This window comes from Pelophylax lessonae (assembly GCF_965119305.1).
Source record: "Pelophylax lessonae genome assembly, chromosome: 8".
NCBI lineage: Eukaryota > Metazoa > Chordata > Amphibia > Anura > Ranidae > Pelophylax > Pelophylax lessonae.
This window is the reverse complement of record NC_138775.1, coordinates 149,877,812-149,895,030: the sequence shown is the minus strand read 5'-3', so window position 1 is coordinate 149,895,030 and position 17,219 is coordinate 149,877,812. Positions and strand designations below refer to the sequence as shown.

Here is a 17,219-nt window from a genome sequence, read left to right as displayed (position 1 = left end):
CCCACGCATTTTTTGCATATTGCGATCCTTAAAGAGGTTGTAAACCCTCGAAACTTTTTTATTTTTCTGCAACCTGAAAGAGAAACTCATAATGAGCTAGTATGCATCGCATACTAGCTCATTATGAAATACTTAACTAAGAACGAGCCCCCGCCGTGCCGCCCGCTCACCTGTATGACGGGATCGCGGCATCCGGCCATCTGATTGTCCGGAGCCGCGGTGACGTCACTCCCGCGCACGCTCGCGGGAGCCAACGGTCACGGTACGGGGCTCTGAATTTACGGCACCAGCGGCCGTTCCTTCAGAGCGCATGCGCCAGTGACGTCACTGGCTGCATGTTAGGTAAATATCTCCTAAACGGTGCATGTTTAGGAGATATTTACAGTACCTATAGGTAAGCCTTAATATAGGCTTACCTATAGGTAAAAGTGTCAGAGGAGGGTTTACTTCCTCTTTAAGCGTGTATTTGTGTAGCTTACAGATGACATATCTAGGATTGTTCAAATCTTGAGAAGGAGGTCTAAGTGCCCTATGAGAACGATCAATCTCGATGGGAGCTGTATGCGGGAGCTCCAGTATTTCCCTAAATATGGCCATCAGAGTTGGAATGATATCTCTGGGAGCTGTGGCTTCTGGCAGGCGCAGCCCATTGTTTTTATTGTGCCTTTATACACAGGCGTGTAAACATGTGCTGCGTACGGATCAGTAAAAAGAAAAAAAAATCCAGAAATCAGAGTTGTTGGTCAGTTTTTTTGTGTGTATCCTCACAAACACGCTCATATATGCACAAATAAGCACAAATGACATCCTTCCTGTTTGTGTGTGTGCAAACTTGCAAATACGCGCAGGTCATATACAGCCCATACTTTTGTTTTTTTCTGCCAGAAATGTCTGATGTTCATACATCAGTACACTGTGCAAGAGGCCTCGCTTGAAATGAGCATACACATACAATTCTGCAGTAGAACAGATACATTGTAAAGAAGCAAATGCACTAGCAGAGATTGAATTACTAAGATATAAACAGATCTGTTACTGTAGCATACAGTATGTAATGACCCATAAAATACCAGGCACAGTAAGAGGTAAATATAATTGTCTTAGAGGATGTGGTGGAAATATAAATAATTCAAATGCCTCAGAAGAAATGAAACATAATACAAAGAGAGCAGTGAATACAGTTCAATATACGGTACAGGTTTTCATAAATCAGACAACATAGAAAAACACAAAAAATAAATAAATGTAAAAAGACCTAGCAGAGCATATAAAAGATTATCAAGATTTAGACGTAGCAAAATACTCACTAAAGTAGGAGAGTAATAGTTTGATTTTGAATGTGCAATAAGCAGTTTTGGTCCATAAACTCATGGACATGTCTGAGCCCTTTTGTTTATTATTATACACTTCAGTTATAGTACATTATTGTGTTTCTCTTTATTGGAACTGCTGCACCTTTACAATTTTCCTTCATGTATATTTTCCTTTTTTTTTTGGGGGGGGGGGGGGGGGCTGCTTAACCACTTGCTGTCTCACATACATGTTTTTGCTAGAAAACTGCTTAGATCCCCAAGCATTGTATGTTTTCTGAAAAAAAAAAAAAAGACCCTGCAGAATAAAATGGGGGCTGTTGCAATTTTTTATGTCACATGATATTTGCACAGTTGTTTATCAAACCAAATTTCAAACCAAGAATGAATACACCCAAATTAATTGTATTGCACACAAACACAATATAATACCCATTTTTTTTTGTAAAATATAAAAGATGATGTTGCATTAAGTAAAAAGATATACCTCTGATGATTTAAAATTGTGCATACCTGTGAAATGGCAGCAAACTACATTACCTAAAATTATCCAAAGATGGCTCTTTAAAAGCTTTTACAGGTTACCAGTTAAATGTGAGCTCTGGCATAGGAATTATTGCTCTGTGATATTCATTGTGATATCTCACATGTATGGTTCAATTACAGTTTATGTGTGGGAGCTATGTGTGCCTTTGCATTTGCATATGAATGGGGTGCTTTACTTTTTTTAATTTAAATTAATTTTTTAATACTTTTTAAAATTGTTTTTATTCAACTTTATTGCTCCCACAAGGGATGAACAACACTCCTTCCCCTTGTGATAACTTTGGGCGGTTACAGGTATTCTTTATGGAGAGACCTGGGGTCTGTTAGATATCTGATTCCTTATCAACCCTCCAACTGTTAGATCTGTTTGATTGACTGCTTCACTTGCTGTACCAGCCATTGAAACACTGTTTATAGCAATTCTGCGCTCCCTAGTGGAACAGGAGAGCCTGGGAATGGCGGATGGAGGAAGGCCCCCTTCCAAGTCAGGTAAAAGTGATTAGGTGGCTGTAGAGCCACTCAGATCACTTTTACATGAAAGCTGATCACCGTCTCTAAAAATCAATACCAGGCTCATTGCTGCAGCTGCAGCCGCCGCCATTATCCTGGTATAACCACTTGCTCCCGATGCCATGTATATATGACCAAAGAATGAAAAGCAGTTAAAGAAGGAAGGGAAGAGAAAGAGAAGAAAGAAATATTTTAAGTAATTTGAGACTGAACCGCGCTGACAATGAAGTCCACGTGTACAAAACAGAAAAAGCAGTATACATAAGACAAGAAGCAGAATTATCAGGTTGTAGGATCAAGAGAAGAAAACAATAAGCCGTGTTGGATAAACCAGAAGATGCTGCAAACCTTTGGGGGTTTTCCTTCCTTCTGGTCCTTTCAGAAATGCAGCTCTGTTAGTACTACTTTAATGAAAAAAATATCTATGAATGGAGAAGGCAAACCTTTCATTCATTCACCCATCCTCCATTCATAGATTGTTTTTTATTCATAGAAGAAATAGTACAGGTGGCTGGAAAGGGTGGGCAGGGGTGGGGAGTGCCTGTCCCAGTTCCCTCAGCTTTAATAACTCCCACCACCAGCATAGGTGTGCACAGCCTATTGCATTAGGGTGTGCACCTCAAAGCTCAAACACATACATGTGTATATATACTGATGGTGTCAGTAGAGCAGTGGACGCTGTCAGTAGGGCAGAGAATGGTGTCAGGGCAGTGGATGGTGTCAGTAGTTTTTATTTTTTATTATATCTTACAATTTTAGCATTTTTTATAAAATTGTAGGAGCCATTAGGGGGCTTTGCTGAAATATCAGGGGTTCAAACAGGGGGAATCTGCTCCACACAGGGTTATTAGGATGTGCCCAAGCACACCTGGCACACCCTGTGCGCACGCCTATGCACACCAGAAGATTACAGTGGCATAGCTGGGAAGAATCGAAGAAGGATGATTTCAAATAGGCCAGGAGACAACAGCATAAGGGACAAATCACATTGATAGTAAGTAATGTCCCTTGTGTTGATTTTTTAAGTAAAATTAGGCTTTAAGAAATCACTAAGACCTGATTTTCTTGGTAGAACAGAAGGACACTGAATTCAATAAACATGCCTAGTATAGTTTAGATGTTAATTTAATTTCATCATACAGGAAAGAAAGTCTGCTATCTAAGTTATATGTTTATGCAACCATGTAAGAAATTATTCCACATGCAATATAAGAAGCAATTTTAGTAATTGTTTTAATGTATATTTGTTTTTGATCCTTAAAGCTACATTGGCAGGAAAAGAATGCAAGTGCAACGCCCTGAGAAAGCTGTTCCCAATGTAATGAATTTAGTTGAAGCTGATTATTCATACTGGACACTTGCATATGCCATCTCCCAGCAAGGAGCTCGGAAACTTGTTGCTGCAGAACCATTAAACAAAATGCTGCCGGTGGACGAGTTTCTTCCAGTGATGTATAACAAGCATCCAGTGTAAGTATAACCATTATTCATGGTGGACCAAAGCTCTCACAAACATATTAAAAAAAAACATGAGTGATGTTTAAAGGGCATAGATAATGCTAAAATACTTTTTGTTGTTTTGGAATGCTTGCAATTTACCCTCAGGCACTAATCACATGAACAGCGCTCTATCCTGGAGGGCTGAAGAACTGAAAGCATTCCAAGTGGAAGCTGACTTTTTTCAGCACTGTGTACCTTTTTTTTAAATCCATTGCTTAAGGTGATTTTCTTTTTACGTAAAAACAGGTACTATAGATATGACATAAACACCCTTTACACAAGTTTATGTGCTTGGTAAAAAATAATTATTTATTGTATATGAATATAATCCCCTTCACACAAGGAATCAGGCACCTGGAAAACCTGATATCTATCAAAAGCTATGCTGTATCTGAGAACATTTACTGTTGTAAGATCCATTGGGTTGGTGGATCTTATTTTTGCCCCTTATCAATATAATGGCAAACACTACAGCAGCCTGTACAGTTTCTGCGGTTTGACTTAATCACACCACCCATCATCTGTCTTTGTTACCATTGCATAAAAACCTATTGCCGCAATATTGCTGTTTGTTTATTAGCACTTCCAAAGTAAACTGTGCATGAAACTTGTATCTAGCTTCCTATATACTCTTTGTATTTGTAAATGTTATACACATTTACCTAATATTCACAGTGCATAAAGAGTCTGTTCCAAAATACAGCAACGCCCATGCTCGTTATGTGCAGCAAAAATGCTAACAACCACTCAGGTGATGCATATTCCAAGTTTGCAAAACCAGAACTAGCAACTGGATGACTGAATGTGTTCTCATAAACCAGCTTCTGGGCTTTGTATTGTGAATATTGCTCAAAGTTTGATTGAACCCCATTACAGGGATCTCCATACTACGGCCCTCCAGCTTTTGCGGAACTACACAACCCATGAGGCATTGTAAAACTCTGAAATTCACAAATATGACTAGGCATGATGGGAATTGTAGTTCCTGAACAACTGGAGGGCCATAGTTTGGAGACCCCTGGTCTAAAGGGAGAGGGATGACTTGTTAGTTTCAATTCTGGCCAGTTGTAGAGCTAAAAGGCAAGCTATGATCCAACAAATGGCATGTGATGCCAGCGACTGCCATGAGGATATGTATTAGTGATAAATTAAAAAAAAATCTCAACCTGTGCAATTTATTATAGCTCTCTATCCCCTCCCCCAAGAGCAGCTTCCAGTACACTGAGAATATGGCTGCTCTAAGCTCCGCTTTAATATTGAGGAGGTTGGCTCTTTCAACCTTCCCCCTTTTTGGCCTATCTAACTGTGTTGGCTTTATGTTTTGAAAATGTGCTTTTAAAAACATTCTGGGGATGAAAATGTAGAACCACAGGATTTGTTGCGAACCCATGGTATCAGCAAACCTGAGCTCCTTCACTAATTACAAAGGATCTGACATGTTCAATCCACAAGTATCAAAATATAAACCTTCTATGAACCAATCTGACAACAGTTGGCAGTTGGGATCAATTAATGAGCAGCACTTTGGACAAGCTTAAGATTCATAGAAAATTGATATATTGATTAATTGATATATGCCTAATAGAGCCAAAACAACACAATTGCTATTAAGCCACCTTGTAATTTGATGCATTTTGGAACAAGTTGTGTGTAAAGCCATTTGGGAATCATTTACAAACACAGATTAATTTAAAAACTGTACCAAATCATAAGGTAAATTACTGACACCTAATTTATATCAAAAGGCTATACTGCATGTGGCTGGAACATGTCTTTTTGTTGTACAGGTTTTGAGTCACTTATATTGTGGCATTGCAGCATTGTAAATACAAATGAGAGCAAGGAGGAGGAAAGTAACTGGAGTCTAGAGTGAGGGGAAATTAGTCAGGGAGAACCTTTCTGACCGTAACTGGGTGCCCAATAGAGTAGAGGAGGAAAGGGAGGGAGAGGCACAACCCCAGTAAGGCAGGATGTCATCCAGAGACAGCTTTCAGAGAAGTAGAGGGAAAGGCCACCCAAGTCAAATGAATGGCAGAGCTCCACAGGGGCAGGGCACTATGATTCCTCGGTCTGCTCCCCAGAGCTCACCTTTGGGTCTGGTATACGCCAACATTAAAAAAAAATGGCGTAGGGTCCCCCCAAAATCCATACCAGACCCTTATCCGAGCAAGCAGCCTGGCAGGCCAGGAAAGGGGGGGACGAGCGAGCGTGCCCTTCTCCTGAACCATACCAGACCGCTTGCCCTCAACATGGGGAGAGTGCTTTGGGGTGGCCCCCATAGCACCTTGTCCCCATGTTGATGGGGACAATGGCCTCTTCCCGACAACCCTGGGCTGTGGTTGTGGGGGTCTGCAGGTGGGAGGCTTATTGGAATCTGGAAGCCCCCTTTAAGGAGGGGGCCCCCAGATCCTGCCCCCCTATGTGAATGGGTATTGGATAGTACCCGTACTTATGCACCAAAAAAGTTAAAACCACAGTTTTTGACTCTTTATTAAAAGTCATGACTCCCGCCGGACCCGGAAAATAGAAACGTCATGTGATGTCAGAAGGGGCGGTGCCACCGTGAAAAGAAGAACTGTCAAAGCTGAAGATCAGGCATACAGCGGGTAGCCTCTTAAGAGGCAAAGCATTTTTACATTTTTATATTTTTTTTTTTTATATTTTTCGGGTCCGGCAGGCATCGTGATTGATGATGGATTTACATCGAAGGACACTATTTTTTTTTCTTCTAAATAAAAGATTGTCAAAAACTATGTTCTGTGGTTTTCACTTTTTGACAATTTTTTGGTGAATGGGTAGGGGTACGATGTACCCGATACCCATTCACATGGGGGGGCGGGATCTGGGGGCCCCTGGTTAAAGGGGGCTTTGAGATTCCGATAAGCCCCCCACCTGCAGACCCTGACAACCACAGCCCAGGGTTGTCTGGAAGAGGCCCTTGTCCCCATCAAAATGGGGACAAGGTGCTTAAGGGTGGTGGGTAATAGCCCCCCTGCCTCAAAGCCCCCATGTTGAGGGCATGTGGCCTGGTATAGTTCAGGAGGGGGCGCTGGCTCATCCCCCCTTTCCTGACCTGCCAGGCTGCATGCTCAGATAAGGGTCTGGTATAGATTTTGGGGGGGACCCCACACTGTTTTTTTTTACATTTTGGCCCCCAAAGGGCCTGGTATGGACTGGGTGGGGGACAACCCTATGCTGTTTTTTTTTTTTAATCTGCATTGCCCGGAGACAACAATACATTACAGCCGCGAACAAGTTTAAATTACATTTTTTCCTTTATAAATGTCAGTATTGCTGCAGCAGGCTCCTTACACCGTACAGATGCACCACTCTACAGACACATTAAGGGGACCCCCCAGGCACGATATTTAAAGGATTTTTTAATTTTTATTGTTTCACTTTAACCTTTATTAAAATCACCGCTCCTGTAAAAACAATTGTTTTTTTTTTTTTATTTGCTTGTTTGTGTCTCAAAGACTTTAATAGAGTTTGTATGTTCGCTAGAACCTTTTCCCTGTTTGAGATGTTTTGGTGCGAACCGAACGGGGGGGGGGGGGGGTGGTGTATTGATCGGCTCATCACTATATATGGATATATTGTGTATATACAGAGTGTGTATTTTGACTAGAGGAAACGGCTTTTGCAGATTTCTCTGGATTTTGGTATTTCTGGATGGGACTCTGTAGTTTGGAGATTTCAAAGTGCCGTGGGAGGAAGGAGATCTCCAACCCGGTGGATTTTGTGGTAGGCCTGCATGGTGTGTGCCCAGGTGCACACAACCCCTTTTAATAATGGTTTGGTGAGAGTTTCCGGTGGAGTAGGGGTAGAAGGGGAAGTTGGAGTTGCAGTGGCTGCAGTTTGGAGACAGACCCCCTGTCCGCAGAGCTGGTGGTGCCTTTCAGAGACTACATGCCTTGTGTAAGAGACTTTCTGGCAAAGGACTGAGAAAACCAGGGCAGTTATGTGGGCTTGAAAGTCCAAGAGAGGGTCTGGGAAGCTGAGAAAACTGAGGCGTTTAGCCAGTCCAAGAAGACTGGAGAAAATTTGGAGGTCTCTCAGAAAGTGAATGAACCCAGGGGGGGCTAGGGAATCCTGCCGAGGCCAGGAGTAGGCCTGTGCAGTGAGGTAGTACAAACCATGTGAGCTGGGAAAAGCCAGTGGACTAGCAGCAGTCAGACTGCCAGTGCATAGCAAGGTTATTTGGCATTTTTGTTGCTGTCATTATTTGTATTTTTGCTGGAGACTTTTGCTTTATTTTTGCCTTTTAATAAAAGTAAAAAAAGGTGTTTCATTGACAAGGAGACCCTCCAGCTGTTACCCATCTCTGGTATTAGTAGCATGGACAGGACATTTGGCCTCGGACCTTCTGTCTCTCCACTTCCTCCTTTCAAGATCTTTTCCCAAAAAAACACAGAGTCAGAAAGTGGCATACACATTTTTTAAACAATTTTACATTATAATGTGATATTAGCAGCTGACAGTAGAGTGCATCGGATCCCTACACATGTCTTGAGAAGATGGCTAGAGCGCCACTGAAACATCTATACAATAAACATTTTAACTATTATAAACTGTAACGGTATATGTAATATGTTTTCACCAACTGATATCAAAATGTAGTCAGCTAAACATACATAATACTATTTGACTGCATTTGGATGCACACTGTTATTTGAAGTTATCTTTTAATTTGTGTGTATCTGCATAGGTTAATTTGATCTACTCTTGTGTTTTTAGAGATACATACATGGAGTTTTATCATCCACGGGATTTGAAGGCCTTCTCCGCGGAACCATTGCTTGTCTACCCTACTCATTACACAGGTCAGCCAGGATACTTTAGTGACACAGAAACATCTACTATATGGGACAATGAAACTGTATCAACAGACTGGGACAGAAGATACTCAGGAAAAACTAGGCAACAAGGTGAAATACACACTGATGCTCAGAACACCGAAGCATTGTCACCACAGGCAACACTTGATGCATCATCCCGAGATGAACTTTGATTTTTGCAAAGTATGTGTAGAGCAGATAGATTTTGCATAGAACAATTTAACTGTGAATAACTGAGATTTTTTTGTAAAGATAAATAAACATGTGTATTGTACGCTTTGTAAAATTACAAAAACAACACTTGGATTGCAAATCTTGAATTTGCTCACTTACTCCTCTAAGAAAAAGCAAGAACACAGTGGGGAGTCTGGACTCCCTATAATACATATTTATGATTTTATTTATGTACATTTCAAAAGTAATATATGTTCTTTAGATGTGTCAATATCGCAAAGGATTTCAAAATGAAGAACATATATAATATTGTTGTACAACTAGAAAAATTGAATTTTTACTTTGATACTAGAACTTTCAATGGTAATTATTTTTACAAATTAGTATGAATTTTGGTTAAATGGGTTTTGCTAATTTTTTAATGTTTTATTCAAGTAGACTTGAGAATAATTAATACATAAAATATATAAATACATTTATTTTTGTTACTTTAATAATGATGACAATAAGCTGCTGTTTCAGCTAGTTTTGTAAAAATCTCTGATATAAACAGGAACTATAATTATTGTGACCTTAGACAGAGCAACAAAAATGTTATCCATGCTGCAGGCCCATCTGTAATGTTCAATATTATATTTTACAAATGGTCTCTGCACAGACAGTTTCCAGATTCACTGGTGAATAAAGAGTATAATTAAGCATCTGGATTTGCATCAGAGATACCTATTAGTGCCAACGCAAAGGTATGGAAAAAAAAGTATTTCCACATAAGAAGTCCATCCTACTTAGTTTAAACTAATAAGAGTTGAAAAAGAAAATACATATTTCTGTTCTGCTATCCTACAACATTCTCAGTAGAGGTATATGGCAGGATTAAAAATGTATATGTATAGGACCTCTACAGCAACTAAAATCAGCAAGTTATGGATAGAAAAGGCAGCAGTGGAATATGATCTCAAACTTCATGCAGTACCAAAGTTGGCAAGCAAAGTGAATATCTGGTATTGGATATTTAATGCCATGGTCTGAAAATGTCAAGTAAATTTAAAGTGTTTGTAAAGGTTACATTTTTTTTTTTTTTTTAATAACAAGCATGTCATACTTACTGTACCTGCTCTTTGCAAAGGTTTTGTAAAGAGCATCCCCGATCCTCCTCTTCTCGGGTACCCCGCCAAAACTCCCGGGCCCTTCCCTCTGCTGAGTGCCTTCATAGAAAACTGCTTGCTCTGGGGGGCACTGGTCGTGCTCGCTCCTGAACTACCTCTGTGTGTCTATCAGACAAGCAGAGTATGGCTCGGCCCCATCCCTGCTCTCTTCTCACAGGCTGTGATTGACAGCAATGGGAGCCAATGGCTTCTGCTGCTGAGTCAAAGCCAATGAGACCTGGGAGAGCTTCTGCTCCCATGCACATCGTAGGATCGGGCTCAGATGAGTATACGGGAGGAACTGAACACTGAAAGTTTTATACCTTCATGCATAGACAACATTAAGGTAAAAAACCTTCAGCTTTTAGAACCACTCAACAAGTTGTCTAGCTGATACCTCTTTATGTCAGGTACAGGTTACTATAAGACAGTTAGGGAGGCTGGGGGCCACTACTACATTAGGTATGTAAATATGAACTAACCATAGGTGTCAATGGCAGCAGATTTGTGTATGGAAATATCTCTGTTTACTATCGTCATCTAAATCTCAATGTATATGACCAATTTAACTGGATTTATTTATCAAAATGTTTTGAAAAAAAGCTGTTGTTTTTACATGTTATACTACAATGGGTGGATATAACATAATTTGGTAAGTACACTTGATAAAATAATACTGATATGAGAAGTATCTTACTGCCAATTAGGACCAGGAAAAGCATTCCATCTAAACTCCTAAACCCCAAGAAGTGGAAAATTTCCTGGACCCAGTAGAATCATAATATTCTCTATTTATTATATTCCCTTACATGACTAGTTCTTGCAAGGAAGGAACCAACTACATTTAAATGTAATAACATGTAAGTTATTATAAATCAGAAGTGTTTTATAAAGATTGGACCAATTTTAACAGTTTTTTATTATGTTTAAACTAAACTGAATAAAGTATTTTCTCTTTTGACCATTTTTTTTATTCGTCTGACATAAACAGTTTGTAGGCAGAGATTAAAGGGAGTTAGCAGGAAATATAATGCCTGGTATTTTGTGGTTTAGACGTTAATGGCTGTGTTGAGTTATTTTTTGAGGGGATACCAAATTTACACTGTTATACAAGCTATACACTCACTACTTTACGTGTAGCTATATAGTGTCATTTCTTCAGTATTGTCACATGAAAAGATATAATAAACTATTTACAAAAATGTGAGGGGTGTACTCACTTTTGTTAGATACTGTGTGTGTGTGTGTATATATATATATATATATATATATATATATATATATATATATATATATATATATACTTACACTGCTCAAAAAAATGAAAGGAACACTTTGAAAAAAACATCAGATCTCAATGGGGAACAATATCATGCTTAATATCTATACTGATAGGGTTTTGGTAATGTTTTAGGAATGAAAGCATGCCACATTGTTTAATGGAAATAAAAATGATTAACTTACAGAGGGCTGAATTCAAAGACACCCCGAAAATAAAGTAAAAAAGTGATGCAGCAGGCTAGTCCATTTTGCTGAAATTTCATTGCAGCAACTCAAAGTGGTACTCAGTAGTTTGTATGGCCCCCAAATGCTTGTATGCATGCCTGACAACATCGGGGCATGCTTCTTTTGAGACAAGGGATGTCCTGGGGTATTCCCTCCCAGATCAGGACCAGGGCATCACTGAGCTTCTGAACAGACTGAGGTGCAACCTGGTGGCATCCGATGGACCAAAACATAATGTCCCAGAGGTGCCCTATTGGATTTAGGTCAGGCTAGCGTGGGGGGCATTCAATGGTATCAATTCTTTCATCCTCCAGGAACTGGCTGCATACTCTCGCCAAATGAGGCTGGGCATTGTCGTGCACCAGGGGAAACCAAGGAGCCACTCCACCAGCGTGGGGTCTGACAATGAGTCAAAAGATTTCATCCCAATACCTAATGGCAGTCAAAGTGTCATTGTCTAGCCTTTAGAGGTCTGTGCATCCCTCCATGGATATGCCTCCCTAGACCATCACTGACCCACCCCCAAAGCGGTCATGCTGTACAAGGTTACAGGCAGCATAACATTCTCCATGGCTTCCCCAAACCCTTTCACGTCTGTCACATGTGCTCACGGTGAACCTGCTCTCATCTGTGGAAACTCTAGAGTCTATAAACTTGTTGTGTCGCAACCAATAATTGATATGTCTTTTGAACTGGACAAAGCCTAATTCTGACAGAAAAGACAAATAAATGTCTCCTGCACTCAAATGTTGCATGAAATCCAAAGAGGTGGTGGCTAGATAGTTGGCATCTAAGGTCTTGCTGCCCTCTCAGGATGATGGGTATCCACACAAACTGAAAGCATAAAAAACAAGAGAAGGGCACACTGACCTAGTGCAATACCATAAACTGTTTATTGGAAATGGTTAAAAGTCACAACATACATTATACTCACAAAACTATGCTGTGTAGAAGCATAGAACCAAGGAAATCCTTCGGCTATCCAGAGACCTCAGGAACATATTCCTTAACCGCTTGCCGACTGCTCACAGTATATTTACTGCGGCAGTCAGCCCCTCACAGGCAGAGCGACGTAGGTCTACGTCGCTAGCCTGTGAGGCTCTGGGGAGCGAGCGCGCGCCGCCGGAGGCGCGCTCCCGCTCCAGCGCGGTGACGGACCCCCCCCGCGCGTGTGACCGGCGGACCCGATGTCCGCCGGTCACTCGGCGATCGTCGGGGGAGAGGGAGAAAGTCAGGCGGCTTGTGTAAACAAGCCACCTGTCATTCTCCCCGGTGTAGAAACACTGATCACACGGTTCTACAATGTAGGACCCTTGATCAGTATTCCTACAGCTCAAGCCACAGCCAATCACAGTAAGAATCACGCCCCTAGGGACACACACAGCCCCTCCCTCTCAAATAAAGTTTACCCCTTCACTACCAGTGTATTTTTACAGTAACAGTGCATATGTATAGCACTGATTACTGTAGAAATGTCACTGGTAACCCCAAAAGTGTCAAAAATGTCAGTCAAGGGTCCGATCTGTCCGCCGCAATGTCGCAGTACCGCAAAAAAAATCGCAGATCGCCGCCGTTACGCGTTAAAAAAAAAAAACAACAAAAATGACAAAAATCTTTCCCTTTGTTAGTAAACGCGATAACTTTTGCGCAAACCAATAAAAATACGCTTTTTGCAATTTTTTTTACCAAACATATGTAGCATAAAACAAATTGTCCGAAAATGTTAAAAAATTTTGATTTTTACATTTTTTTTTGGGGAATTTCATGTGAAAAATATTGTTATTTTTGCAAAATTGACGCTCTTTTTTTGTTTATAGCGCATGATCAAAAAATCGCACAGGTGATAAAATACCACCAAAAGAAAGCTCTGTTTGTGGGAAAAAAAGGACGTCAAATTTGTTTAGGTACAGCGCCACACGACCACGCAATTGTCCGTTAAAGTCACGCAGTGCCGAATCGCAAAATACCCCCTGGTCTTTTAGCAGCCAAATCCTCCGGGGCTTAAGTGGTTAATAGTGACAAGCGAACTTGATACTGTCCATACAGATAAGGCTAACGCGTTTCGAGGGAGGACCCTCTTCCTCAGAGCCAGCCATTACCAAAATTAAAAGAAAAAAATGCTTGAAATATACCACTTCGTGTGTAACGCATCTATATAAAATATATGAGTTTCACTTTTTGAATTGAATTACTGAAATAAATTAACTTTTTGATGATATTCTAATTTTATGAGATGCACCTGTATAACAAATTTCTAATAACAATAGATATAGTTCACAAATGCATTAACATGATATCCATATATAAAGTCCATAGTGTATATCTTCTTATTCGTAAACTGAACCAATCCATCCATTTACACATCAGAAGATATGCACTATGGACTTTATATATGGATATCATATTAATGCATTTGTGAACAATATCTATTGTTATTAAAAATTGGTTATATATTACACTGACTAGAGTTTATAAAAAGGACAATTTTATTTTATTTTATTTTATTTTTATTTTACTATCCTTCATTTATTTTAAGGTAGCTTTCTATACCATTTGGTTTTTATTTCTTAAAGACACAGCACTTTTATTAGAGCAACAACCCATCACTTATATTGTTCACTTTCATAAGGAACACACCATAAGCATAGGATTATTTTATACATATTTTGTTTAGAAAACAGAAATACATGCTAAATAAATCAATTGTCCACCAACTAATTGTTCACCCCGCAAAGAAATAGATACTGTAGTCACCTCAATACTAGATGGTTGATACAAGCTTCTTTCTGAAACCTAGGGAGTATATTCAACCTCAAAGGAAGAAACTGAGCTTCCACTTCTCATCAAATAAAGTCATTCCTATCCTACACATTATTATACTTTGTAATATGACATGCTTTTGGTATTGCTTGCTGTATTTTTCGGTGCATGCCATTACCAACATGTGCCATGGGATAGCAGACAGGACTTATTCTAATACTTAGCAACTTAACCTAAAATAATGACACTGTACGCCAATCTGGAATTTTAAAGGCCGCGGCCGTTTTAATACTTGTATAATAAATTAACATTCAGTAAACATAAACTTAACCCGACCACTACGATCCAGGTTAACCAATAAAATTATATAACCACCAAAAAATTATCCATCACATATTCATCTCTTGAAACAAATAAACAATATCAACACATCGCCCCCCTTTGCACTACGCAAAGGTGACCCAACAAGTATAAACTGACCGCGACAAACAAAGGGGAAGGAGGGGAACAAAAGCTGGAATCTTGACGCAAAGTCCTTCTTGAGGTGAGTGGAATCTTCTTGTCCTGAGCCCCCTTAAATATCCCACGGGCAGGCTCTAAAGGCAGGAAAAAACAGGAAAAAAATAGTTATCTGCCTAATCTCCCTAGCTACAGAATAAGCCCCACTCAGATTGGGGCTTATTCTGACCAAACGTGTGCTCCCTTACTTATTCTGCCTAGCAACAACTACCTTCACTAAAAAAAACCCTCTTAAGATGGATTCTTAAAGCTTACCTAGCCTGTCACTATCCCATCTAGAAAAAGGGGCTTATTCAAGCCTCTTTTTCTTTACATGGGATAGCAGACAGGACTTATTCTAATACTTAGCAACTTAACCTAAAATAATGACACTGTACGCCAATCTGGAATTTTAAAGGCCGCGGCCGTTTTAATACTTGTATAATAAATTAACATTCAGTAAACATAAACGTAACCCGACCACTACGATCCAGGTTAACCAATAAAATTATATAACCACCAAAAAATTATCCACCAGACAGGATGCTTAAACCCTCCTGTCACCACCCCACTGCGCGGCCTGTTCGGCACAAGTACCCAGATTGGCGTTGAAGATATCGAGCCCGATATCGGACAGGTGAGTGTCATCACACCTATATAGTCCGGCGATTCCACCTTCCAGCTCGAAATGCGGAAAAGATAAAATGCCAGCATTACCTAACCATCTAGCTAAAGCCTTGTTGATTCGCCTCCGCACCTTCTCCAAGGGCTTCAAGTGCGGATGCTTAAACCAAACAAGCCTGGGAATAACCTCTGAAAAAACAAGCTTTATACCTGGATAAGCGGACTTAAGGTAAACGAGATCGTCTCTAATTTAAAAAATTAAGTCAAGAGTCCTGAATTTACCAATGTCATTTCCCCCCAGATGAATTATCATTACATCAGCGGGGGAAAGGACCTGTAATAATCTACAAATTTTGGGTAAAAATTCCGACCAACACAAGCCCCGTTTACTAAACCAATGGACGTGATAAAACCGTGGATCCAGGCCAATGTTCTCGGAATAAATCCTCCTCCTGGCTCTCGCTCAGGCCCAATGAACAAAAGAGTTTGCCAACGATCCAGACCGAGAGGCATTGGAGTCCTAGAATATCAATGACAAGTGTTAGGAGGAATATAAGTGATATAAGCATCCGACTTCCACCTACCAATGTTTTTTAAAACCTGAGCATTGACCCCTAACCTAGCGGCCTCAGTGGCCGTTCCAATCCTAAAAGAGTGTGAAGATAGCTGAGATTGCTCCAGGTTCAAAAACTTTAGACACTTCCGGAAGACAGCATTAAATTGGAACTTAGTCAATGCCTTACCAGACTGGTGAATGAAAAGAGGCCCATCACTGGACGACCGTACTGATAAAAAAAATTTTAGCAATAAAACAGGGCATATCTTGGATTGCGTGTATTGGTACAAATGAATCCACTTACCAATACCTAACTGATCCATCTTGGAAAAACGCAGCATAATACTGACATTGGTATCCCGAACTTTGAGATCGGATAATAGTTAACCGGAGTTGCTACGCCTGCCATCATGGAGAAGCTCAGAGATCCTCAACGCCCCAAAAAACATAACCGAAAAAGCCGCCTTGAACATGGCCGACTCATATGGCGAAAAACATACACGCCCAGTTGCATGACATAAGTGCTCCCAGAGGTGAGGTGTCACAGCCTCCCTGCGATCAGGGCGCCAGTTCACTTTGCGATAGCCTTTTAGAGCCTGTCGCACAGAAAAAAAGGAAGAACATGGGGGGTGATTTCGTAATTTAGCGAAAAATGAGACAACCGCTAATAATTTGTTGATGTGGGACCAAGAGTACTGCTTAAGAAATAAAAAATTTAAAAAGGATAAAACCAGCTGTTCTGAAAAAAGATCTTGAGATTCCCCAATAGAGCTCAGATGGGACAACCAAAGATCCCAGGCCGATTGATATCCGGCCAGTGTCGCCGGAGCCAGGGAAGCAGCAATATTGTGAGAAACCAAATTCATACAATGCCCCACAGCTGAGCCGGATAACGACAACCTGCTCGATCCGCGTCCGGAAATAGCCGAAAAAATCGCTCCATCTGCAGTCGAGATAAAGAGTCTGCCAAATCGTTGTCCTTACCAGGCACAAAAGCAGCCTTAATCCAAATGTTTAATCGTAAACACCTGGATACAAGGTACCGCAGAAGTTTAATGACAGGTGGGGACCTAGAAGAAAGGCAATTAATGGCAAACAGTACCCCTTTATTGTCAGTGCGAAAAAGAATGCGCCTGTTCCGGAAATGGGAACCCCAAACCTCAAGGGCAACCACAATTGGGAAAAGCTCCAACAATACACTGTTGCGAGTGTAACCCAGTTGCTTCCATCTGTCAGGCCAAGAGTCAGCACA

General features: G+C 40.5%; 1 protein-coding gene across 1 annotated transcript in view; it reads left to right on the top strand.

The window, feature by feature from the left end:
• Positions 1-9,839, top strand: part of COLGALT2 (collagen beta(1-O)galactosyltransferase 2) — a 166,240-nt gene extending 156,401 nt beyond the window's left edge. Inside the window, exons 11-12 of the mRNA XM_082265582.1 lie at positions 3,630-3,836; positions 8,604-9,839. Of these exons, the coding sequence (XP_082121708.1) occupies positions 3,630-3,836; positions 8,604-8,877 (481 nt within the window). The 3' untranslated portion in view covers positions 8,878-9,839. The remainder of the gene's footprint in view (positions 1-3,629; positions 3,837-8,603) is intronic.
• Positions 9,840-17,219: the final 7,380 nt, after the last annotated feature.